The 24,055-nt window shown below is 43.8% G+C and overlaps 1 protein-coding gene across 11 annotated transcripts in view; it reads left to right on the top strand.

Annotated features, from left to right (window-relative positions):
- atp11c (ATPase phospholipid transporting 11C (ATP11C blood group)) overlaps positions 1–23,409 on the top strand; it is a 39,833-nt gene extending 16,424 nt beyond the window's left edge. For 2 of the 11 annotated variants that reach the window (XM_029442063.1, XM_029442073.1), the window contains exons 4-29: positions 3,740–3,820; positions 4,928–5,035; positions 5,756–5,884; positions 7,290–7,378; positions 7,892–7,942; positions 8,373–8,437; positions 8,529–8,610; positions 8,705–8,855; positions 9,321–9,518; positions 11,013–11,183; positions 11,616–11,827; positions 11,925–11,996; positions 12,074–12,147; positions 12,261–12,364; positions 12,523–12,704; positions 13,583–13,849; positions 13,973–14,150; positions 14,280–14,382; positions 14,497–14,642; positions 14,866–14,925; positions 15,671–15,798; positions 16,184–16,319; positions 16,416–16,481; positions 16,620–16,723; positions 16,835–16,991; positions 19,292–23,409. In XM_029442063.1, coding sequence (XP_029297923.1) covers positions 3,740–3,820; positions 4,928–5,035; positions 5,756–5,884; positions 7,290–7,378; positions 7,892–7,942; positions 8,373–8,437; positions 8,529–8,610; positions 8,705–8,855; positions 9,321–9,518; positions 11,013–11,183; positions 11,616–11,827; positions 11,925–11,996; positions 12,074–12,147; positions 12,261–12,364; positions 12,523–12,704; positions 13,583–13,849; positions 13,973–14,150; positions 14,280–14,382; positions 14,497–14,642; positions 14,866–14,925; positions 15,671–15,798; positions 16,184–16,319; positions 16,416–16,481; positions 16,620–16,723; positions 16,835–16,991; positions 19,292–19,393 — 3,216 coding nt within the window. In that variant the 3' untranslated portion in view covers positions 19,394–23,409. Of the gene's footprint in view, positions 1–3,739; positions 3,821–4,927; positions 5,036–5,755; positions 5,885–7,289; positions 7,379–7,891; positions 7,943–8,372; positions 8,438–8,528; positions 8,611–8,704; positions 8,856–9,320; positions 9,519–11,012; positions 11,184–11,615; positions 11,828–11,924; positions 11,997–12,073; positions 12,148–12,260; positions 12,365–12,522; positions 12,705–13,582; positions 13,850–13,972; positions 14,151–14,279; positions 14,383–14,496; positions 14,643–14,865; positions 14,926–15,670; positions 15,799–16,183; positions 16,320–16,415; positions 16,482–16,619; positions 16,724–16,834; positions 16,992–18,345; positions 18,437–19,291 lie in introns of all 11 variants that reach the window. The other 9 variants (XM_029442068.1, XM_029442066.1, XM_029442070.1 and 6 more) reach the window with 9 other exon arrangements.
- The last annotated feature ends 646 nt before the right edge of the window (positions 23,410–24,055 follow it).

Below are 24,055 nucleotides of genomic sequence, written 5' to 3'. Positions count from 1 at the left end.
TATCCTTATAAGCGGGAACTGTGAGCTGGCCAAGAGCGCTGACTAAAATGCTTTGACTGGCATCCGTACTCCCCTGCTCTGTGCTCTTAAGTGACCTCTCCTCGCTCTGCTTTGGGGTCTGGCTGTTGTTGATTGAAGTACAAAACAAAAAAGAAAATATTTATTGCTTGCCTCTGCACTTGGTCTTCTAGCATCTGTCTTTCTCTTTTCCTGATACATGGCGATGGAAACTAACCTCTCTACTTTTTGCAGTAACCCAAACTATGGTGGCAAACAGCCCTCTAGTGTAAACAGGTGCTGGTGTTGGCTTTGCTCAGGAGGGATGTGCTCTATCTAGTCGCATACTGACTGAATGAGCTCACAGAGTGACTGCTCCCTGAAGCCCAGCCCAGCACTGTACTAAACTGAGAAATAACTGCTGTCGCAAAGTCATTCCATCATTCTTAAGTCAATAGCAGAGCAACTGCAGTGTTTATTTTTTCCTCTGGCCCTTGTTTCCGCCTGTATTTACAGTTGACAGCCTTTATTTACTTTATTATTTATTTACTCTACAGTATCCGCAGCTAATGCATAATGATGCTGAATTTTGGACAGTTGTGAGCTATGGTGCAACATTACCGTGAGCTAATGCAGTACACTTATGTGGGAGTGAACCACCAAACATGTTTGCATCACTCCCACAAACACACAAGGATTATCAGTGTGTGATGTTTGTGTTTAAATACATCGTACGCACGTGTATGCGCTTGTGCGTGTTGATGTATGACTCAGTGGGTGTCCTGGGTTTGCTGACGCTGTTTACCCAAGCTGCAGCGTGGCTGGCGTTTCTCCACTAATCCAGTCTTGAGGGGCTCCTCATCCCAACCACTCAGTTTTTCTCCCATGCAGCCTGCTATTATATCAGAGCGAGAGGATGAGAGAGAGAAACAGGTACACAGACTCCGTGTGCACTCATTATACACTTGCATCTCGCGGACAGAAATAAACCTTCTCACTTCCTCTTAGAGGTTTAATGCAAATGCTCTAACGACAACAAAATGTCATGCATCCTCCCGTCCTCCGCTCCTTTTTGTCTCTGCCTTTGTCATTTGGTCTCTTTCTTTCTGTCGTTCTTTTCTCCCTTTCTCTCGCTCACCCCCCCCTGTCTCTCTGCAGCGCTGCACTGCTGACGTCAGCAGCCAGGAAGCCCTCTGTACTTCTGAGTGCCACAAATAGACACAGGCTGATAAAAAAGCACCACTCTGCTATAAATAGCCCTGCATGTCTTTTCTTGAATTTGATCGAATGGGAATAGAGTGCAGTGAGAGAGCGGGAGAAAAGGGGAGAGAGAGGGGGAACGAAAGGGCAAAGGGGTAGGAGGATGCGAGGGCCCACAGCGCTGCCCCTGGGACTCCGGGGACCTGCTGTCTGTCGCTCACTCTGACACACTTCCCCTGCTCAGATGAAGGGCTCTGTGCTGCTCCGCTCTGCAGCTCCGATATCACACCAGCACATCAGCAGCAGCACACAGTTCACTCCTATTGCTGAGATGTTTTTGGCTTTGCATTTGGTGCAGAGGAGGAAAGGTATTTGGCCATCTGGAAGTTTGGTGGGGATTGTTGTGAATCAGCACGGATAAACTGTGAAAGGCGAGCTCTGGGAGAATTGTGAGTTGTTTGGCAGAAGTACAGTCGCTGAAGGTTTTGTGTAGGTTTTTAGTTTTCTCAGGAGGTTGCAGTATTTTCCATAATGATACTATTGACGCATTAAAGGGCAGTTTTCACCCTCACCCTAATCCAAAATGAATGGCTGTCCTCGTCTCTCTGTCTGTAAAACTTTCAAGTCTCATTTTACAAGTCTTATTTTACAAGTCTTATTTTAGTGTGAGATGAAAGAAAGCACTTTTTTTTTTTTTTTTATAGAATCACTCATGTTTATGAACTTGTACTAAAAATGACACCACCTTCATTTATCTATTTTTGTAGTCCTCTATTGAACAGTTGCCATCGTAATTGTCATAGAAGCACCAAAGATAAATCAAGCAACATTTATGCTAAAAGTTGGCTTTGTAAAGCCTCCTCTCTGTGCTGTGGTCACCCTTTGTCAAGTTTGGCCATCTGGCTGCTGCATCAGTGGGACATGCTGTCCTCAGTCCTTCCTGCAGGTTTCTTTTTTTTGCTTTCTGTGATCAGCCAACACTTAATCCAGTCATAGGAATAGGCAAAAATACAGTTCTCCATCACCTTTCTGCAATATTCATCACATCCATGGGACTTGTTGTCCTTCGAGGATCTGATCATACCAAACAGTGGAGGGCTAACATGACCGGGGTAAACTAAGATCCCCAGGCATTTAATAGTCCACGAGTTTTATAGCCTGTAGCAATGTGTAAGGTGTAATGCGTCTTTAACACAGAGCCTCATACCATCCTCATGTACACGCACCGCTCTGTTGAAGCATTGAGCACTCTCACCTCTGGCTCTCTACACCTGAGGCTGCTGCGGCAGAATCATTACGTTTGCTTCTGTCTCACTGGAATTGGCAACCTCTACAAATATAATGCAGACTCTCCTCTGAATCTGCACTCCTCCAAATGGTCGATGTGCACGAGTCCATCCCTGCCTCGTAATTGATTAATCCTCCAGTTAATTGTAATCACAGTGAAGCTCGTGTGTGTGTGTGTGTGTGTGTGTGTGTGTGTGTGTGTGTGTGTGTGTGTGTGTGTGTGTGTGTGTGTGTGTGTGTGTGTGTGTGTGTGTGTGTGTGTGTGTGTGTGTGTGTGTGTGTGTGTGTGTGTGTGTGTGTGTGTGTACTGAATGTAGCTGTTTGTTCATGTCTGTCCGTGATAACTGAGCAAGCAGCAGGTTTTTTTTTAATTCATTCTTAGTCCATGCACAGGTGAGTAAAACACCGGAGACTGCTTCAAAACGCATCTCCTGCTCTTCCTTGAGGTGATGTCTATCTGACAGCTTGTAATGCTTCTGGTCAGAATACCAACGAGCTGGATGTGTCGTGTGTGTGTGTGTGTGTGTGTGTGTGTGTGTGTGTGTGCTAGAATACGCACTCCAGCTCAGGGGGAGACCAGCCTGCATTGTGCAGGATCAGAAATGCCAGGGTAAAGCCATCTTATGATGGTTTTAAGGAACACACAAACACACAAGGCCATCTGTGTACTGGGGCTTTAGCTGGACGCCTTGGTCAGGTGCTGCTCCTAAACTGGTTGTTTGGGATTACCTGATCCCTGGTCCCACAATCTCATTACACACACAAATGAAACAGCGTACCATAACGCTAGATTCCCTCACGTACAGCTCGGGCAGGTAAAGTGAGTCCAACAAAGCTTTGTGTTGGCCCTCTCCCATGCCTTGGCAGTGACACAGAAGTGTTGGCATGCCTGCAGATTAAGCACTCTGCCCCTGGTCCGCTTGATTAAAAGTTCTGCGGTCCAGAACCTCCCTCGCTCCCTTCCAAAATGTAAATGTCTCCCCTGTGTTTCCCACTGATGAACAAATGTGGGGAGTAGTAGACTCGCCTCACATAAACCGACTACACCCTGCATTTAGAAGGCTTGCCCCATATTCTCGACCAGTCTACCACACACTCCTCCCTCTGTCACCACAAACACACAACGCACATGTGCTGCAGTGAAGCTTGTAGAGCTGTATAGTATTCAATGCATAGCTGTTCAGTTTGAAGGTCAGATGTTTATGGTTTAGTGTTACATTCCTCTCAAGTGAAATTGTTTTTTTTCTCCCAATAGGTGATAGTGGACACCCCTACCAGCCCAGTCACCAGTGGCCTACCATTATTTTTTGTGATTACAGTAACCGCTATCAAGCAGGTAAGATGCTGCCTAATGAAGCTGAAGAGTGTATGATAATAAACCTTTTATTGTGATTTATATTGCCTCATATTGTCCCTCTTTGCACTATATCCTTTCCTCCTCTACATATAACATAATAACCCCGCCTGCCTTCATAACTCCCTTGCTGTGATTTTTGTATAAAGTACGTGACTAAGGCTCTCTTTGGTTTTGTGTAAATGTACTCCGCTGGTGAAATTGTGATTTGGGGAGAAGACGAAATGGGCTCTCGGGGAATGTGAGCAAATAGAGAGAGAGAGCGAGTCTATTACAGAGATACAAATGATCAAGGGGAGGGTCTGTTTCCTTGACTCTGTTGCTTCCATGTCACAGCTTCAGATGTATTGTTCTAGGATTGGCTTTTTAGTTAGTGTACTGCTGGGGCTTTGAAATTCACAATAGTGGGTGGACTTCCTTGTGAAAATATATGGGACGCACTGATACCGCTGAGCCGCCTTCAACCAGGGCTCTGAAGTGGGACACCAAGGCAGGATGCCCGACTCTTATTAGTCAGGCTAAGGTGAACTGTATAGTTCAACTGACCATCCGTGGAATGCCTGCCCTCCCTCTTCCCCCCCCCCCCCCCACACTTTCATCCACCTGGCATCATTTCTCTGCATCACTCAACCAGACTTTCTCTCTCCATCTATCACCTTTCCCGGTAATCCCGCTTTCTGGCTCGAGCTCCGCCTTGGCACACACTCTAGTTTCCCTCTCTACCCTCTGCATCTCTGCAGCATCTCCATCACTATCTCAAAGTACTTTATATGAAGGCTAGTATTTGTGCCTTATGCTGCTGCTGCAGCCCCAGGATTTCTTTTTTCTTTTTCTTTTTTTACCTGCCATGCTGTTCCAATGCACTGCAGGACAAACATTATCTCCTTCTGCTGCTTTTTGTTTTTTAAACATAATGGTGAAACACTAAATGTAAATATTATATTGTTTGAACACATGTGTTTGTGTCTTCCCTTGTGATTGGGGAGAGTTTCAGTATGTACAGAACAAAATAAGGTACATATAACAAAATGTTGCACTTTTCGTTGTTTAAGCCACTAACGCAATGTTGATTCTGATGTGTTGCCGTAGGGCTATGAGGACTGGTTACGGCACAAGGCTGACAATGAGGTGAATAAGTACCCAGTGACAGTGCTAGAGCAAGGCCGGAGGATACGGAAGGAGAGTGAGAAGATCAAGGTACCTTTCAGCAGCCACATCCACTGGAATAAATATTTTCTTAGCGACATCGGCCAGGAAGAAACTGCTGGCAGCTTAGCATGACTGTTTGGAATACATGCACAGGGGAGAGCCTGCCCTGTATGCTGAACTGATTAGATGTTCAAACATGGGTGTGACGGTAATTCATGTATTCAGGGTGTTGCGTGCAGGTTATTTCTCCAATGCATTCTTATCTGTTTGCTCTAGGCAACATTATTTTTCCAAGAGTTACGTGCGTTCAGGTTAAACATGATGCTTTTAAACAATATTTTCCAATATGTAAAGTGAACCAAAACCAAAAACATTGTTGCTTTGTGTGAAACTTTGGACAGCTGCTCCCCGCACAGGAGCTTACACAAGTTCACCGTGGGCTACCTCCTGGTGCTAAATAGACTAGAGCTAAAATAAACATTTAGAAAGCCAAAGAGCCAGATTTGTGTCAGTATTTGGCGGATCAAAGCGGAGCTAAAAGGAGAATGGATATTGACCAAAGCTCAGGCTCTGCAGGGATGCTCATGTTGCTCTATTTACGCTATATCTTCAAGTAGGCAGTAGCTTGCTGACAAATTAGCCACAATAACTTGAAAGGAAATTGGCAACAATGTAAGTTTATTTTTGAGTCCTTCTGCTCCCTGTGATTGTTTAAATCTCTTGTGAAACGTCTTTACAAGTGGTGTTTGGTTGTGTTTCTTTGATCAGGTGGGAGATGTCGTGGAGGTGGATGAAGACGAGACCTTTCCCTGTGATTTAATACTGCTGCAGTCCTGCCGAGATGACGACACATGTTTCGTTACCACAGCAAGTCTGGATGGAGAGTCCAACCATAAAGTAAGATGGGCCTCCGATCCCCTTATATGTTATAACAGAATGGTTAGATTGGGGAAATATCTTCGATAAAATGTTTGCTTGGAAGAATACACTTAAAACCTTCATTCTAGTTTCTGTTAAGTTATAGTTGTACTTTAAAAAAATAAATATGTTTATAGGGAAGGGAAGTGGGTATAAGAGCATATCTATATTTATATCTTATATTAATTGTGTAGTTTTTACAATTAATAGGAATTTAAATCTATATATCGCAGAAAGTTCACGTTTTCTCTCTCTCTCTCTCTCTCTCTCTCTCTCTCTCTCTCTCTCTCTCTCTCTCTCTGCCTCTCTCTGCCTCTCTCTCTCTCTCTGCCTCTCTCTCTCTCTCTCTGTCTCTCTCTCTCTCTCTCTCTCTCTCTCTCTGCCTCTCTCTGCCTCTCTCTCTCTCTCTCTCTCTCTCTCTGCCTCTCTCCTCTCTCTTCTCTCTCTCTCTCTCTCTCTGCCTCTCTCTCTCTCTCTCTCTCTCTCTCTCTCTCTCTCTCTCTCTCCTCTGCACTTCTCTCTGCCTTTCTCTCTCTGTCGCTCTCGTCTGTCTCTCTCTCTCTTGCCATCTCTCTCTCTGTCTCTCTCTCTCTGGGCTCTCTCTTCTGGCTCTCTCTCTCTCTCTCTCTCTCTCTCTCTGCCTCTCGGCTTTCCTTCCTCTCTCTCTCTCTCTGGCCTCTCTCTCTCTCTCTTCTCTCTCTCTCTCTCTGCCTCTCGCTCTCTCTCTCTCTCTGCCTCTCTCTCTGTCTCTGTCTCTCTCTCTCTCTCTGGCTCTCTCTCTGCCTCTCGCTCTCTCTCTCTCTCTCTGCCTCTCTCTCTCTGCCTCTCTCTGCCTCTCTCTGCCTCTCTCTCTGTGTCTCTGTCTCTCTCGCTCTCTCTCGCTCTCGCTCTCTCTCTCTCGCTCTCTCTCTCTCTCGCTCTCGCTCTCTCGCTCTCGCTCTCGCTCTCTCGCTCTCGCTCTCGCTCTCTCGCTCTCTCTGCCTCTCTCTCTCTGCCTCTCTCTGCCTCTCTCTCTCTGCCTCTCTCTGCCTCTCTCTCTCTGCCTCTCTCTCTGTCTCTCTCTCTCTGCCTCTCTCTCTGTCTCTCTCTCTCTGCCTCTCTCTGCCTCTCTCTCTCTGCCTCTCTCTCTCTGCCTCTCTCTCTGCCTCTCTCTCTCTGCCTCTCTCTCTCTGCCTCTCTCTCTCTCTCTCTCTCTCTGCCTCTCTGCCTCTCTCTGCCTCTCTCTCTCTCTCTCTCTCTCTCTCTGCCTCTCTCTCTCTGTCTCTCTCTCTCTCTGCCTCTCTCTCTCTCTCTGCCTCTCTCTCTCTGCCTCTCTCTCTCTGCCTCTCTCTCTCTGCCTCTCTCTCTCTCTCTGCCTCTGCCTCTGCCTCTTCCACTTGTTCAGACACACTACACAGTGCCAGACACGGAGAAGGACCTGGAATCTCTCAACGCCACCATCGAGTGTGAACAGCCACAGCCTGACCTTTACAAGTAGGCACTAATAATGTGGCCCCAACAGATTTACACCACAAGCATGCGTTGCCTGTGGTTTTGGATTGTTGGATTGATCAATGCCAGTTAAAATGTCCTAAGTGACTCTAATATTAACATGTCGAGTGTTAAGTGGAAAGGTTTTTAGCGAGCCTTAGTGTGTGTTTCATATTAGGAATGGCACAGTTGATCCTTATTCAATTGAGGGAATCTAAACTCTGACAGCCTCTGGCTCCCCCTTGGGACAAGGAGTAGAAATATTCGACATCAGAATGTTGTTAGAGACGTGCAAAGGGCCAAATGTTTGCTATTATTGAGTAAATCAAACTGACACCAGTATAATTAGCTGGCTCCCAAATCTCTGCAACCGAGAGTACTTACAGTTTTTAAAGTAAATGAGCTGATTATAGATTAGGATACCTCAAGTTCAAATCCACTCTGCCATTAACATATTCATTAATGTATGCAAAACAAATGTTCAGTTTCTGAGCGTGCAGTGTCATTTTGTTCCAGGTTTGTCGGCCGTATGCACATCTACAAAACCGATCAGGATCCCGCAGTGAGGTGAGAGCACTAATGCACAACAATCTCAGCCCACTTTAAGTGAAAGCAGAATCAAAACACAGTTGCTTAAGCACTCATTTGTTTCCCTTTGCATCACCAAGAAATCATTATTTAATTGATCCTTCATTGCAGAAAAGCATTAAAATGAAAACAGGCTGGCACGGCTTCAGCCTCGGCTTCCAAAGCACTCCCACAGGCATTTATCATTGACTGTTTTGTAATGGCCATATAAACAAATGCCAATGTCCTTCTCAAGAATACTGGAAACGGTTGTAAGCCCAGACCGCCGTCATACTGTGTTTTGTCACTGCATATTTTCGAGTGGATGCCAGCTTGCCTGCCAGGTTTCCATTTAGAGAATAGAGGATTGTGTGGACTTGCACAGCTTCTGTATTACTAAACTGTTTGATCTACTGATGTGATTGTGCAGGTCTTTGGGCCCAGAAAACCTCCTCCTGAAAGGGTCGACTTTAAAAAACACTCAGAAAATATGTGGTGAGTCAAGTGATATTGATTTTATTCCAATAACTTATTTTTTTTTTAGTGAAGATAGCTTAACAAAACGGATCTCCTTTTCTTCCTCAAGGTGTTGCAGTTTATACTGGCATGGAGACAAAGATGGCTCTCAACTACCAGGGCAAGTCTCAGAAACGCTCTGCTGTGGAGAAGTAAGTTTAGAGGAATTGTCGTAAACAAGTTAAAAAATAAAAATGCAACATCCCTTTTTGGTACTGATTTTATTTGCTTTTGTTTTATTTTCAGGTCTATCAATGCCTTCCTTCTGGTTTACCTTTGCATATTGGTGAGCAAGGCCCTAGTGTGCACTACACTTAAGTATGTGTGGCAGAGCAAGCCCGGACAGGATGAGCCTTGGTACAACGAGAAAACCCAGAGAGAGAAAGACACCAATCTGGTGAGTGAATGTTTTAGCAACCTGCCGCATGTCCTTGTTTTCAAAGCAATAAACTATGAGCTAAGTGTCACCACAATCCAAGCCGTGCAGGAATTACCTCTGCTGGAGAACAAAAGGTAAAAAGGTCTTGATAGCATTGCCTCAGTACATTGTGTTATTATGTGTATTGCAAATGTTATTGTAGGAGACTGTGTTAATGTGGTACAACTACAAGCCTCCACAGGCTCACTTCAGACCTACATTAGTACATGGTCCATTGTATTGGCTGATAACCCTCACCCCTCTCCCTCAATGAACTGCAAACATTGTAATCCAACCTTCTGATTATCACCATGTCTGTCATATTTGTTGTTGGGATGTACTATAGGCCTCACCTTAAGCACATGGTGTATGCGTTGCACATGGAGTTCTATTTAGTCTAGATAAGATTAACATTTAAATACGGCCCTGTGTTCTCATCAACAGTATCTGAAGATGTTCACTGACTTCCTCTCCTTCATGGTGCTCTTCAACTTCATCATTCCGGTGTCAATGTATGTGACAGTTGAGATGCAAAAGTTTTTGGGATCCTTTTTCATCACATGGGACAAGGACTTCTTTGACCCTGAAATAAAGGAGGGGGCACTGGTCAACACTTCAGACCTCAATGAGGAGCTGGGACAGGTGAGGCCGACGGTCAAAATTGAATGAAATGAAACGACATTTAAATTGCAGAAATGTCATTGGTGGGAACTGCTTTCTGTCAAGTCAGCATTGCTGTGTGTTAAATTACAAAATAGAACTAAATGTTCTGAAGCATTGATTGTAAAACTGATTTTAGCCTGTTGCTCTAGAAAGACGAGTAGCCCCCTAAATAACTTTGGCAATATTATCAAAAAATGTCAAAAATTTCAAAAGAATATTCTGAACACTACATATAAAGTGTCCATGAACAACAACTAGAACTACACAATTCAGTGCTTTGGAACAGCACGAACGGTTGTCAAACACCCACTGAGTGTGTAAATATAACACCACCACTGTATGTCTCACTTTATGTCATTATTTAAAATGTAAAGGAAAATATGTTCACACATAAATCACTCAAATCTAATAAAATCATACAATTATGAAAAGAATGATTCATGAAAAAAGCATATTCTTTGTTACACTGCTTATGCTGTGGCTCTCAACTACTGTTACAGAAAGGTATCTCATTTTTACCCGGCTAAATATTTGAAATTTTGAAAAGAAAAGCAAAATTGCAGGTGAGACCGAAGATCCAATCGAACATGACAAAACGGAACAAAACAAAAATGGTGGTAGTAGTGCTTTCCTGAAGTATATTTAATTCGATTTGCATCAGGAGGAATGTAAACAAACAGAAACAATGGAGAATTCTCTGGGCAGATAATTTGACCAACATCTTTGACATTAAAAATAAATTTGATATCAAGGAAACATTGTCCATGTTGTCCGTTGACTTTGACGTTTCAGCACCAAGCATCATTGATGTAAACACAGTCCGCCCCCTATCGTCTCACCGGAGTCCTGCACTCTGCCCTGCGATCTGCCTGTTATGTGCAGCTTGATCCGGGTTAGCCTGCAACCAGAAATGGGGCCAGGAGCAGGCTGGGTAGTGGGTACTTTTTCTTTCTGGGGGGCGGTCACTCTGTGACGTTTGGTACTGCAGGTGTGGCTCACTGGCTGCGTGGGTCAGAAGATCGTCTCAATGTCTGCTGCACTTAACCCAAAACGCTTCCTTCTCTGATGTTGATGAATGCATCTAAAAAAGAAAAGAATTAAAAACAAAATGTAGCAAAGTTCATGGAAGCTACCGACCGCTGCGGTTACTTGCACCGCTGTTGCCACAGCACATCTGTACAGTGCTACTGTAAACTATGAGCTGTTTATAATAACGTCAGATTGGCCGTGCTGACCTGACTTCTCTTGTTTTTATGGCACTTCTAACTGAAACTGTGCTGCCGTAGATCAGTCTCACTTGGTTTGCCCGATGATTACTTCAATTAAAGGCGATGCTTCGTTAAACTGATGCAGTTTAATTCTTTCTGGGAGTAATTGCCTAATCTTATTGTTGGAATCCGTTAAATGGGAAACGGAATCTTTATGGGTTTGGAAGAGTCCGTCATGTCTTTTTTTTTATCACATTGCCTGCAGGTGGAGTATGTCTTCACAGACAAGACGGGCACCCTCACTCAGAACAACATGGAGTTCATAGAGTGCTGCATCGATGGCTTCCAGTACAAGTACCGGGACGCAGGCTCAGAGTTGGACGGATTCTGTGTCCCAGATGGACCTGTAAACAAAGTGCAGCACAAAGCTGGCAAGGTGGGTGTTGTGGTGTCCCTCCATCTGCTGTAAAAGTCTCACATGTAGCAAACATATGGCCATTACATACCCCGCTGCTCAGGAAGACCCTTCATAGGTCACCCACATACAGTCTCCTTGACATGTCAACATAAGCACTCAACATGGAGGCGGAGCAATGTGGCTGTGTGCTCTTAACATGAGCGCCTGATAACACAGACTTCAACACACATGTTGATAAGAAGTCAATTTAGACAAATGGTTGTAAAATCTGGGTGTTATCTAAACTCCAGCTACTGTATATGTATGTGCTACTGTATATGGCTCCATGTGTTGCTGTAAATGAATTTACTTTTAATTTTACTTTTTTTTTTTTATACATTAATTTAGTTTACACACAATTTACTGAATCTTAATTGACTTTATTAAGCCATGTTCGTGTTGTGTTATTAGGAGAGGGAAGAGCTGTTTCTGCGTGCCCTGTGTCTGTGCCACACAGTCCAGGTGAAGGAGTCTACAGAGCAGGGTCAAGTCCAAGGGGACGGACTGATAAACCAGGTGGATGGCGTAGGGGTGGATGGAGAAGTGCTCCGACCACTGCAGGAGCAGAGAGGCTTTATCGCCTCCTCACCTGATGAGGTTGCTCTGGTCAAGGGTGCCATGAGGTAAGAGATGGGCAGTTCTGACTCAATGTTGTTTGTATATGATTATCACAAAATGCATATATATGTTTTTATCCTGATGATTTGTCTCCATCTGCAGGTATGGCTTCACATTTCTAGGTTTTGAAAGTAAAACCATGAAGATTCTCACCAGGAACAATGATATTGAAATGTAAGTCAGTTATGTCACAGCGTATTTGCATTTGCACTACTGCTTTTATTTTACTTCCATTTTGTACCTCCCCAAAGGTATGAACTACTTCACGTGTTGAACTTTGACCCAGTGAGAAGGCGAATGAGTGTAATAGTCAGATCCAAATCAGGTGAGCTTGAGATTACTGTTAGATTTATTGCAGACAGTGATTCAGTGTTGGCCCTCAGCCCCCACATGCACACATGCTGTGTGTTTTATGTGTACGTGTTTTCTTATGTCCAGGTGATACATTGCTCTTCTGTAAGGGAGCGGACTCCTCCATCTTTCCTCGCGTCAGACAGGAGGAGGTTGAAAGGATACGCATGCATGTGGAGCGTAATGCAACAGTGAGTGACACCCCTAATATATTAATTTCTGTTACGTTTAAAAGTACTTTATGATTCTAGGGTCAGACGAGTTTTAATTTAAGATTACAATGACTTCAGAACAGGTTGTTTTGTGTTTTCTTGTCCTGACATTGGGTGCTGTGTGTTCCACTGTTTAGGAGGGCTACCGGACACTGTGTGTGGCCTACAAATATCTCAGTGCAGAGGAGTACGCCCAGGCAGATGCAGAATTGAGGGAAGCTAGATTGGCTCTGCAGGACAGAGAGGAGAAGCTCATGTCTGTTTACAACCAAGTGGAGACAGGCATGAGTCTCATAGGAGCTACTGCTGTAGAAGACCGGTGGGTGCTCACACAACACGAACACACAGCTCACGCCGATGAACCTGCTGACGTTTTAAAGTTGGCCAATGTCTTACTTTTTGTTATCTTGCATGCTGCTCTTGTCCTTCCTCTCCCCTGATCTCATTAAATATCCGTGCCAAGTATTTTAGGAGGCCCTAAATCCCAGAATACACCTGGAGTTGATAGAAGTGGCCAAAAGTTAGCAGATGCCAGCAATAAACAACGTGTCATAAACGTCCTGTCTTGACTCACTTTGTTGTTTTGCTGAAATGAATTAATTCTTCCTTTTTTTATAATGCATCTACTTTTATGCAACCTCAACACTTCCACCACCCTTTTCCTGTCTCATGCCTTTTTGTCATGTCACCTGATTGCTGGTAGTTTTTGTCTGATAAGTGGCTTGACAGCCAGAAGTCCCCTTTATTCAGAACCTTTTAAAGTAAGCCCACAGCGCCCTCTTGTGGTATACAGTAGGTAATCTTCCACAATCCAAGTTCTTAGTGTTTTATAATTACTATTGCATTTAGAAAATGCATTAACTAACACCAAAGAGATGGAACATTTTATTACATCAGCATGCATCAATGCATTTAATCTGAAATAAGTTCACAGTAGATTAATTTATATCAGCGTGAAAAAATTAATAATAATGATAATACGATATTTTTTTTTTTATAGTAGTAAGTACCACCCCAACCCTAAACATTTATGAATGATTATGTGAATTTGGTACATTAATATAAACAAAATGTTAATGCTAATAGCAGAATATTGCTATAGTTGCTACCAATGTTTGTGTCACAACACATCTCAGAGTTAGTGTGATAACCTTCCTTTTTGTCTCATTACTTAATTGTTTTGTTCTCATCTCCCAGGCTTCAAGAGGAGGCAGCCGAGACCATGGAGGCTCTGCAGGGTGCAGGCATTAAGGTTTGGGTCCTGACGGGGGACAAGATGGAGACGGCAAAGTCCACCTGCTATGCTTGTAGATTGTTCCAGAGAAATACAGAGCTTTTGGAGCTGACCGTCCGTACTCTGGAGGATGGAGGGAGGAGGCGTGAGGAACGACTGCATGAGCTCTTGCTTGAATACCACAAGAAAGCCGTACAGGATGCACCACCCGTTAAGGCAGGAGTCACCAGGTTGGTACCTTGACTTACATGATGTGTATTGAGGGTATTATGTGATACTTTGCTCTTGTATTAGGGTGTTCATTTAACCAAACTGAATCTTATTAATCGCTGGACTTGAACACACATTTTTAGGACCTGGTCTTCAGCAAACCAGGACTACGGCTTCATCATAGATGGAGCCACTCTGTCGATGGTGCTCAACTCCTCCTCAGAATCCAACTCAAGTCGCTACAAGAGCCTGTTCCTGCAAATTTGTCAAAACTGCACATCTGTGCTCTGCTGTCGCATGGCTCCTCTACAAAAGGCGCAGGTCAGAACAATATAGTTAACATGTGGGAAATATTTCCTCGTCAAAGAATTAAAAGATAATGATTTTCACAGTGAACGCTTGGTTTCAGATTCTTTCAATTGTTGCCCCTCCGTCTTGCTCCATCTACAGATAGTTAAAATGGTGAAACACTCTAAAGGCAGCCCAATCACCCTCTCCATTGGAGATGGTGCCAATGATGTCAGCATGATTTTAGAAGCTCATGTTGGGATTGGTAAGAAGTCTGAAGCTGACTAAAGGCTTTATAATAACTGTCCCAAATATAGGAAAGTGGAGCTTTTTGGTGACTTTGTTCTGTTTTGTGAGATATTTGTTCTTGGTGTTTCAGGTATTAAGGGTAAAGAGGGTCGGCAGGCAGTGAGGAACAGTGATTATGCCATCCCCAAACTCAAGCACCTCAAGAAACTTCTGTTGGCTCATGGGCATCTCTACTATGTTCGCATTGCCCACCTGGTGCAATATTTCTTTTACAAGGTAGGAACAACATGGACTGCGTGTCATTCTTCAGGGTAAGAACTTGTTTTGTGTTTCAGTAAAGCCTGTTTTCCATAAACAAATCCGCTGATTTGAGGATTATGTGTTGAGACAGATTTGACAGAATCTTATCCTCTTAACAAACGAAACTTGCATTTGATGCCCTCTTTGATGTTTTTTGTCCAGCAGTGTGAGCCTATTCTTTTTCTCTGTTCGCCTGCAGAACCTTTGCTTCATCTTACCTCAGTTCTTGTACCAGTTCTTCTGTGGCTACTCCCAGCAAGTGAGTATGTCCTGAGGCCCTTTGAGGTTCAAAGATGTGTTCAGTACATGAAAGGAGGCAGTGTCCCTTGAATCAACACCTCCTCGGCTCGTCCTCCTGAATGCTAGTCTCTTTCCCTCAGATTGCCCCTCCCTCACTGCCCCCCCTGGGATGTTTGAGCTTTGATTGATATGTTTATATACTGACTTAGACTACATAGCACTGCTGTCATGTTCTACCACCCTGGTACAGCGTATGTATGATATTATGCAGTCGTGGTGGCATGTGTGTGTTGTCACACTGTAGAAATGCACTTATGAGTTAGATGACCTGATTACAGTTTGGAGCACTTTGATGAATTCACTTGGTTATTAATGAGAAATAAGTATACTTGAATAAATAAATAAATGTTTTATGGTACAGTGTTTATATAAAAACTGCTCCTCACATAGATCTGTGAATTATATATAAACTAAATATAGATATCGTCTTTTTTTAAGATTAGTTTTTTGAATATTTAATTCTACCTCATGCCACATGGACCCTGACGGAGCTTCCATAACTGCATGCAAGATGTATATAAGCTTGCTTATATGAAACACTGAATGTGTCAGTATGCTGGTGTGTATGAGTTGTGTCCTCTCCATGATATTAACCCCTGGTTGCCCCCTCCCCCTCCTCCTCCTCCTCCTCCTCCTCCCCCTCGTTCCTCCTTACCAACCCTTCCCCCTTCACCCCTCCTCCCCCCTGCTCCCATCCTCCCCAGCCCCTGTATGACGCGGCCTATCTGACGATGTACAACATCTGCTTCACCTCTATGCCCATCCTGGCTTACAGCCTCTTGGAGCAGCACATCTGCATTGAGGTTCTGCTGGACAATGCCACCCTCTACAGGTAAACCTGGGAACAGGTGGATCTAGATGTGCTTACTTCCTTTAAGTGAAGAGGAACAACGTTTATATAAATGAATCTTCTCGTCTTTATGTTTCAGATCTAGGATCAGTGTTTTGAGCAAAAATTTTTTTAATTGATTTAATTAATTGAACGGAAGAAAAAAAACAGTGGCACGTGAATGATCGTATTACTTTTTAGCCATAGATCATATACTGTCAATGCAATTCAGATTTAATGAACAAGTTACACAGTCCCGTTTCATTAGACATTAAAAGTGTGAGTTCATATTCCTAACTCAAATATGCTGTTGTTCCTCTTTTAGTAGTTTAAATGATATGCAAAGATCAAGACTTTGTTCATCTTTCTCTTTCTTGACTTTCTCCAGAGGGATTGCTAAGAACGGCATGTTACAGTGGGGACCGTTCCTCTACTGGACTCTACTCGGAGTCTTCCACGGCTTGCTCTTCTTCTTTGGTGTTCGATATTTGTTCAGTAACCCAGCACTGCAGGATAATGGCCAGGTTAGATTTAATTCAACGTCTAAATGGGTGTGATAATTAAATGACTTAAGCATCGTCTCCTAAGTACACTTGTTCGTTTGTCTTATTTAAATCCAGGTTTTTGGCAACTGGTCATATGGAACAATTGTCTTCACTGTCCTCGTCTTCACCGTCACACTAAAGGTAACACACTCTCCTGTTTTTTATTCATCTTATCTATATCGTATGTTTCCTACGAAAGTTTGGAGCCGCGACATTGTCTCGTAGAACAATGACTTTGGCGAATTGTGTTGGATATTTGACATTTCTCTGCCGTTCTAGCTCGCTCTGGACACACGGCACTGGACCTGGATCAACCACTTTGTAATCTGGGGCTCCCTGGCCTTCTACGTGTTTTTCAGCTTCTTCTGGGGAGGAATAATATGGTTAGGAAACATCTCACGATAAGATAACCTACATACTCATTGTGGCAAATGTTTGCATTTTCTGTAGCTCTTTTTCAGCCGGTGTAAACGGAAGTGTTTCCTCTCCTGCAGGCCTTTCCTGAAGCAGCAACGTTTGTACTTTGTGTTTGCCAACATGCTGAGCTCAGTGTCAGCCTGGCTGGTCATCATCTTGCTCATCCTGCTCAGCCTACTGCCAGAGATCCTGCTTGTGGTGTTCCGCAAACCCCGCGGGCCCCACGCTCGACAGGTAGAGCTCAAACACATACACTTACACTGTACTTCTCTCTCTCTCTTCTCCTACCGCTCGCCCTCTCTTCTCTCTCTACCTCTCGCTCGCTCTCGCTCTCGCACTCGCTCGCGCTCGCGCTCGCCTCGCAGAGCGCTCCGCGCTCTCGCTCGAGAGCTTAGAGAGCAGGAGAGAGAGCGGGGAGAAGCGAGAGAGGGAGCGAGAGAGGGAGAGAGAGAGAGAGGAGAGACGAGAGAGAGAGAGAGAGCGAGAGAGCGACAGGCGATCTAGAGCGCAGCGCGCGCGGATAGCGAAGCGGCGTGCGAGAGGGCACGAGAGAGAGAGGAGAGTATGATATGAGAGAGAGGGCAAATATATATAGAGATCTGAGAGAGGTAGACACGAGGTGTAGAGTTTCGAGATAGGCGAGTTATAGCGAGCTAGAGAGATAGGAGAGAGAGAGAAACTCTCATTCTCTTCTATCTCTCACTCTCTCTCACTCATCTCTCACTCTCTCTCTCACTCTCTCTTCGCTCTCTTCTCTCTCTCACTCTCTCTCTCTCTCTCTCTCTCTCTTTCTCTCTCTTTCTCTCTTTTACCCTTCTGCCTTCTCTATCTCTGTCTGAGATTTACAAAGCTCAAACTTTACATATATTTGTTCCCCAGGGGCTGGATCATTATTAATGGAGCCCATCCTTGACGTAGGTGGGGTATAGTTACGAGAAGTTTCACATATGATTGTATTGATCATGTCTTTGTATATACGGAACAATGCTTCACTGCAGAGGACTGTTGGCCTCCGTCAACGACTCCCTCTGATCTATTAAAGCCCTCTGTGAGGTACTCTGACAAAACATTTATAAAACCAGTCAAAAAATCAGGCAAGTTTTTGGTACGACTTACTTTCATATGGACAGTTTGATTTCCCTCCCATTTCCTCCAGAGGACAACTTATGTTGTTACACTTAACTCCCCATGAGGCTAATGTGTTTTCCAAGCAGCTGGAAATGGAAATTTGTTCCACACTTTTTTTATAATGTCTAGACTTGTTTTATTTGGGAAAAGTAATAAACCAAATGTGTTTCATGTATTTGAGTGGAGTCTTACAGCAGCTTTGTACAATACTGTATCTACTGATCACAGCGTTTGTTTTTCAGTATTTCTGTTTGAGTGAAAATGTTACAGAACCAAACATGTACAAATTAAATATTGTTATTGGTAGCTGCAGGAGCTGGCATACTGTGGATTTTGCAGTCTACAGAACACACCCTTTAACCTTTTATTTTTACTTGTTTTCTACATTTTCTAACTGCTTCTTACTCTGTCTCACCCTCTTATTTCTTCTCTGTCCCTCTCTGTTCCTGCCTCCCTAAAGATGAAACATCGCCTTCCTTCCTCTGGGACATCTACTATCTTCATGTTGTCGCAGACCCCTAGCACTCACAGCTTCTCGTGGAGTGACTGAGGTCTCTATTTCTTTCTGTCAGCTCTTATACTTAAGTCTCTTCCTGCAGAGTTTCTGTGCCTGCCAGTCTTGCTTGTTTCCTACCTGTTGTGTCCTTCCTCTCCCACTGTTTGACTCCTTCCTTACCCTCTAAAGTAACTCGGGGTGGCGTTATGTGGCTTTTTACAGTCCCAACTCGGTTGGACAGATTAGGTCAGACGACTCAGATTTCAGATGCAATATTACATCAGGAATGCTATACTTGGAGGGCCCCATCTTTGAAAACCTCAAATTGAGTTCTTCAGATAAATGTTAATTAAATTGGGAGGAGTGTTGGTCAGTGGGCCGGTGTGTGTGTGTGTGTGCCCAAACAGTGTGGAGTAGGACCGGGTGTCTAAACATGCAGTCAGTCTTCCGTTCTTGTCTGTCCAGTTGTGTCGGTCAGTGTTTTCCTCCCGGCTGCCTGTGCTGCTCCAATGCCTGCTGCCTCCGCATGTCGAGTCAGGTGAATGCAGCCCGTCAAAGCACCCAAACTTACTTGCATGAGGCTCAAGTCAACAACCTCATCCTGGATCTTCAGCGCAAACCCTGGGGGTGCCTTCTGTCTGTGCGTGCGTGTTACATCGTACATGCTTTTGAGAAATGTGCAAGGGTAGTAGCCTTGTATTAATATGGACTGATTAATATAGAGAAAACAAATCACAATTGCAAGGAAACTGTCTAAAAAGGCACCAGGACTCATTTTCATTCAAGTGTGTGTGTGTGTGTGTATCTGTATCTGTCTGTGTACAAGAGAGAGCAAAGGATGGAGAGACAGACAAAGTGTGTGTTTGTCAGTGTAGTAATGTCATTGGTGTCTCTTGCCTCACCCTTCTAGAAGCCGGTTCAGTCGAGCGCGGGGGGCTACCAGTCTCCCCGGTCTTCAGCCAGGCCCTTGCTCATGAGAACCTTTTCAGATGAGTCCAATACTGTCATTTAAACAGGTACCAGCCCACCTTCAGGCCATTTAAGCCAATCAAAGACTCACTCCCCCAGCCAACCTCTCCAGCTTTTCTGGTTCCCTAACTCTGAGTTTTAACAAGAGAATCAAAGGCATCCAGGCTACATTCAACATGACCCACTGTGCTCGTTTGTGTTGTGTGCGAGCTGATATTGGCCGGCTGAAGCGATGCACTTTTCCCACGTCAGACTGGAGACATTTCTTTGTTGAAATGGAATGCATGTGAATGCATCTCTCGGCGTGATGTTGCAAAACCTTAAAAACATGCTCCTTTCAGCCTCCCTTTGGAAGCCCCGCTTGTATATTACCTTCTGCATGTGCAAGTTGATTTCAGTCCATCTCATCTTCTTTTGTGTGCGAGGTGAAGTTTGCTTGGATTTTCTTAGCTGACCGTGTGAAACAACAGAGCTGGTCTGTGATTGTAACTTCCCTCAGTCTGACATTCATGTACCGTTGCGGGTTTGATCACGGTCGCTTCGTCCTGTGTGCACGTGCAAAACCGTCTGCTTACTTTCCTGTCAAACAGATTGATGCATTTGTGTGAGTGCTATGCTTAATTCACTGCATGACGTGACAACCGCAGACATTGGTGCTGCATTACATAAAGAGGGTGACAACAAAATGAACGGAAACATCGCATGATTACATTTTGTCGATGTATTTGTACAAGGTAAATATGGAAAACCTAAATAAATAACACATTATAGAATAAATAAAATAAGGACAAAGTATGAAATTCTGAAATGATCCAATACATTACAAAAATGTCTCCCCCCCCATAATTTTTTCACTTTCTTTACTCATTAGCTGACAGTAGAGATGTAAGGCTGCACTATCGAGACCACAGGAGGTGTCGGGAGGTGAAAGGAAATCTCTCGACACCTTTTTTGGCACTTGATTAAATGTCTAGGTGTTTTCATTGTTTTGTCCACCCCCTGTTGGTAGGTGTGAGTGTTGCACCTTCCCATCACTGTTGACCAGGGTCACCGATATCTGTTGCTTTTCTTCAGCACCAGGCGACTTTTGCAACAGCTTTCACTGTTTAACCTGCATTTCTATTCTCCCAATAGCTGTCAGAGGGCGGCCTCCTACAAACGTCCAGGTAAACTTCAGTGACTCAAACCTAACTTTAATTTTCTGTGTCTCTTCAATGTCCCCGCTGAGCTTCAACAAGATCAGTAGGCTTGGATGAAACAAGGAGCATTTCCTTTACTAATTTCTGCTTGTCTCTGGTGGCGGGGAGCGTGTCATTTCAGTGTGTTTTTACGTGTCGTGGTGCGTGGCCAATCGCCGCCTATTCTTTTTTTGATTGATGGTTGTTGGTGATTTCAAGGTGTCTCGTCTTCTCCCTCTTGTTGGCACCAGCTCATGATGAGAACATTGAAGTGAAATCTGTCTGCTTGTGCTCTTCCAGATTGCGGCAGTCACACCACTATCCTACAAGCACCTGAAGGAGCGCCAGTAAAAGGCAGCGGAGCATCTGCCACTTTCAGGGTCCCGTACCAGTCGGGTCAGAGCCGACTGCCATCATGCTCGATCTGAAAAGAAGAGGATGGGAAAAAATAAGAAGAAGATGAGAGATGAATGGGGGGGGGGGGGTGGGGACGGATAAAAAAGGGGTTTAGCGGTCTTTGCTCCGTCCTTCTCCGCCCAATCCCAATCCCAATAGCTCCCAACCCCCCAACGCATGCCTGCAGAGCAGTGCCCTGCATTATTTTTAAAAAATATCTACTCAGATGACGGGCATGAATTTTCTTTCTTTGACTTTTTTTGTTTTTTAATACTAGCTTATAAATGAATGCTTACACGGCTGCCTTGTCAGTAGCTCTATCCAACTGCTGTGTTTTAACAAGCAGTCGTAATAATATCCACTCCAAGAATGGTTCACCTGCATGAAAGACGGCTCTCAAGAAAGCTTCACTCCACTGATGTTCAGTCACTGTATCCTGCTCAGCTTTTAATTCAGACCTGACGATCTCGTAGTCTGCAACGGTTACACTTTGAAAGGTTATTCCACTTTATAGTTATTACGCTTTTCCAACGGTTATTCATTAAATAGTTATATGTTTCAGAGATTACACTCATCCACGGGTCCAAATACTTCATGATGAGAAGTAACTGACGGTTTTCTGGTTTAAAGATTATTATATAAAGATTATATTGTTATTGGCATGTTGTTATAAGAGGAGTTAACCGAGGCCATATTACCACTCAATCCAAAAAGTGTGTGTGTATGCAAGATTGAGAGATATAGATTAGAGATGTTAAGCAATCTAAAATTGCTCGGAGAATGACCTAAATCTTCCGACCTCAGAGATAATTTAAGACTCAATTTAAGATGAGAAAAATTAATATATGTGCTGTACTGTGTATATATATATATTTATATATATATATATATAGATAGATATAGTTTAGAGATGTATCCGCTCAAAGCCAAAAAGATGAACGTAATGCGATCCGATTCTGTCCACACTATTGTGACCTGAAAGTGACAAGTCAGCGCGTGTGTGTGTGTGTGTGTGTGTGTGTGTGTTACAGAAGTGCGCGCTGGGTGAGAGAAGCCAGACGCGCCCGTGCTTCATGAAAACCAGGATTACTTGAACCTCGTTGATGTAGTTTGCTTAGACATTTCCTGCACTATTAAGGAAGCTGGTTTCTTCATTGCGTGGATGGTAACTAAGGCACATGAATATATGCCTGAGGACACACACATAGATATATATAGACGAGAACAACACACACGCAGTAACCGTACACGTAAATGCGCACATGCACTAAAGCCTAAATGAGGATATTTATGTTCATCACCCATTATCTAGTTTGCATCATTTTTCTCAAGCAGGCTGAAGTTGGGAGTGTAAAGAAAATCAACTCCAGACCTGCAGAGTCAACATAGTTCATACATAGCATCCATGCTCCGTCTCCTTCCTTCTGTCTGTGGTCAGGTTTTGTGACTGACAGGAGGACGGAGTGGACCGCTTTGTTCCTTTAACTTCTGGTTTGTACCGCTTCATACATTCCATTTAAACATGCCATGACATCAAACACTTTTAGATACGGTTTCTGAATGACTGTTTTTTTTGTTCTCTTGTTTTTTTCCACAAACTTGTATTGTCTATTTTTGGCATATTTATTGTTACGTGTACTTTTACTCACAAATGTTATACTTTTATTGCATCAATCTTTTTTTTTTGCATTGTGGAAGGGGTCAGCTGAGTTTGTCTGTGTTACTCCAGCCTTGATGTGAGCCTGTGCCAATCCCTTTTAACAGTCTTTGTCATACATGCAGAGACAGGCAGCCCCCCCCCCCCCCCCCTCCCCAACACACTCCAAATATCCAGAGTCAAACTCTGAACCAATGTCACTCCTTTTACCAATTTAAGATTGATGTCACTAATGAAATCTGTCAGTATGAGGATGTTCTAATGTACTACTACACTGAGTCCTGCTCAAACGATAACTCCAGTACAGTACTCTGTAGTGCTGGCTTTGTGTTTCACCCCCACTGACTGCAGCCTGACACATCTGATACAGTGCATCTGCACAGTGGCAGTCATAATGCCAAATAGAAAATTGAATTAATGTTGATTTTGTTTTTAACAAATGGAAACATGTACATGCCTTTCATTGTCATGTTCCACTAAGACGGCTTGTTTAAATTTTTTGGATGCCAGGCTGTTTATTACTCTGTGACATGTCACGTCCAGACTGCACTGTGCCGGATGTAAGAGGACACGCTGAGAGGGGCTGCCTGCTTCGTTTAAAAAAAAAAAAAAAAAAACAACCTTTAAGTGACATCAGAGATGCTATTTTCAGAGCTTAAAAATATCTTGGAATCTAACGTTTTGCCTGTCTAAATGAAAAGTATAAAATAATGGATTGTATTTTTAATGCAACCTTTTTCCAGCCACTTTTGTAAGAAAAAAAAAAAAATGTCAGGAAAAAAAAAAAAAAAGAAGCACGAGAGGCTCTGCGGTTGTGGACGCTGCCCCTGTTTGTAAAGGGTTGGAGGTGGACATCTTCAGGCACCTCAGCAGCCCTGCGTCATGCAGCAGGGACACCTCGCCACCTCCACCCCTTTGGGTCTCCAGCCTCAACACTCCAAACCTCCAAGCTGAATGTACCTCTTTGAAACTAGTATGTTCAAAAACCTAAAGATTTTCTGAAATAAAGCAGAATGTTTTGAAGATAAACTGCCTTGTAGTGCTTTATTACACCAACTGTTATGTCAGCAGGTTCTGTCATGTGAGGATGTGTGTACGTGTGGGTGGCTGAGAGTGTTTGTGTGCATTTGACCACTAAGCAGATGCTGTGCGGTAATGAGATGGCTGAGAGGCTAAGCTGGATCAGCTGAGTGGCTGCGTTCTGCTGCTCTGCCCGTGCCCCGTGTGTGGCCTTGCATCAAGAAAACATCGAGCGCTGTGAGTCTCTGTACAGGAAGTTTACATACATTTATACATCAGTTTTCTCCACCTAAATCTCTGTTAGTGAGCACTCATCCATCCAGAGTAGTTGTGAGCTTAGCAGCGGGGATTGGAGTTGAGAAAGGCTCTGTGTATCAGTATGTACACAATGACACCCTTTCATATTTGTTCTGTTTGAATGTGATTGTTGTGTATTAAAGGCTGTGCTTTGCAT

This window comes from Cottoperca gobio, chromosome 10 (assembly GCF_900634415.1).
Source record: "Cottoperca gobio chromosome 10, fCotGob3.1, whole genome shotgun sequence".
In the NCBI taxonomy this organism is placed as follows: domain Eukaryota; kingdom Metazoa; phylum Chordata; class Actinopteri; order Perciformes; family Bovichtidae; genus Cottoperca; species Cottoperca gobio.
This window is presented reverse-complemented; position numbering and strand designations above follow the sequence as displayed.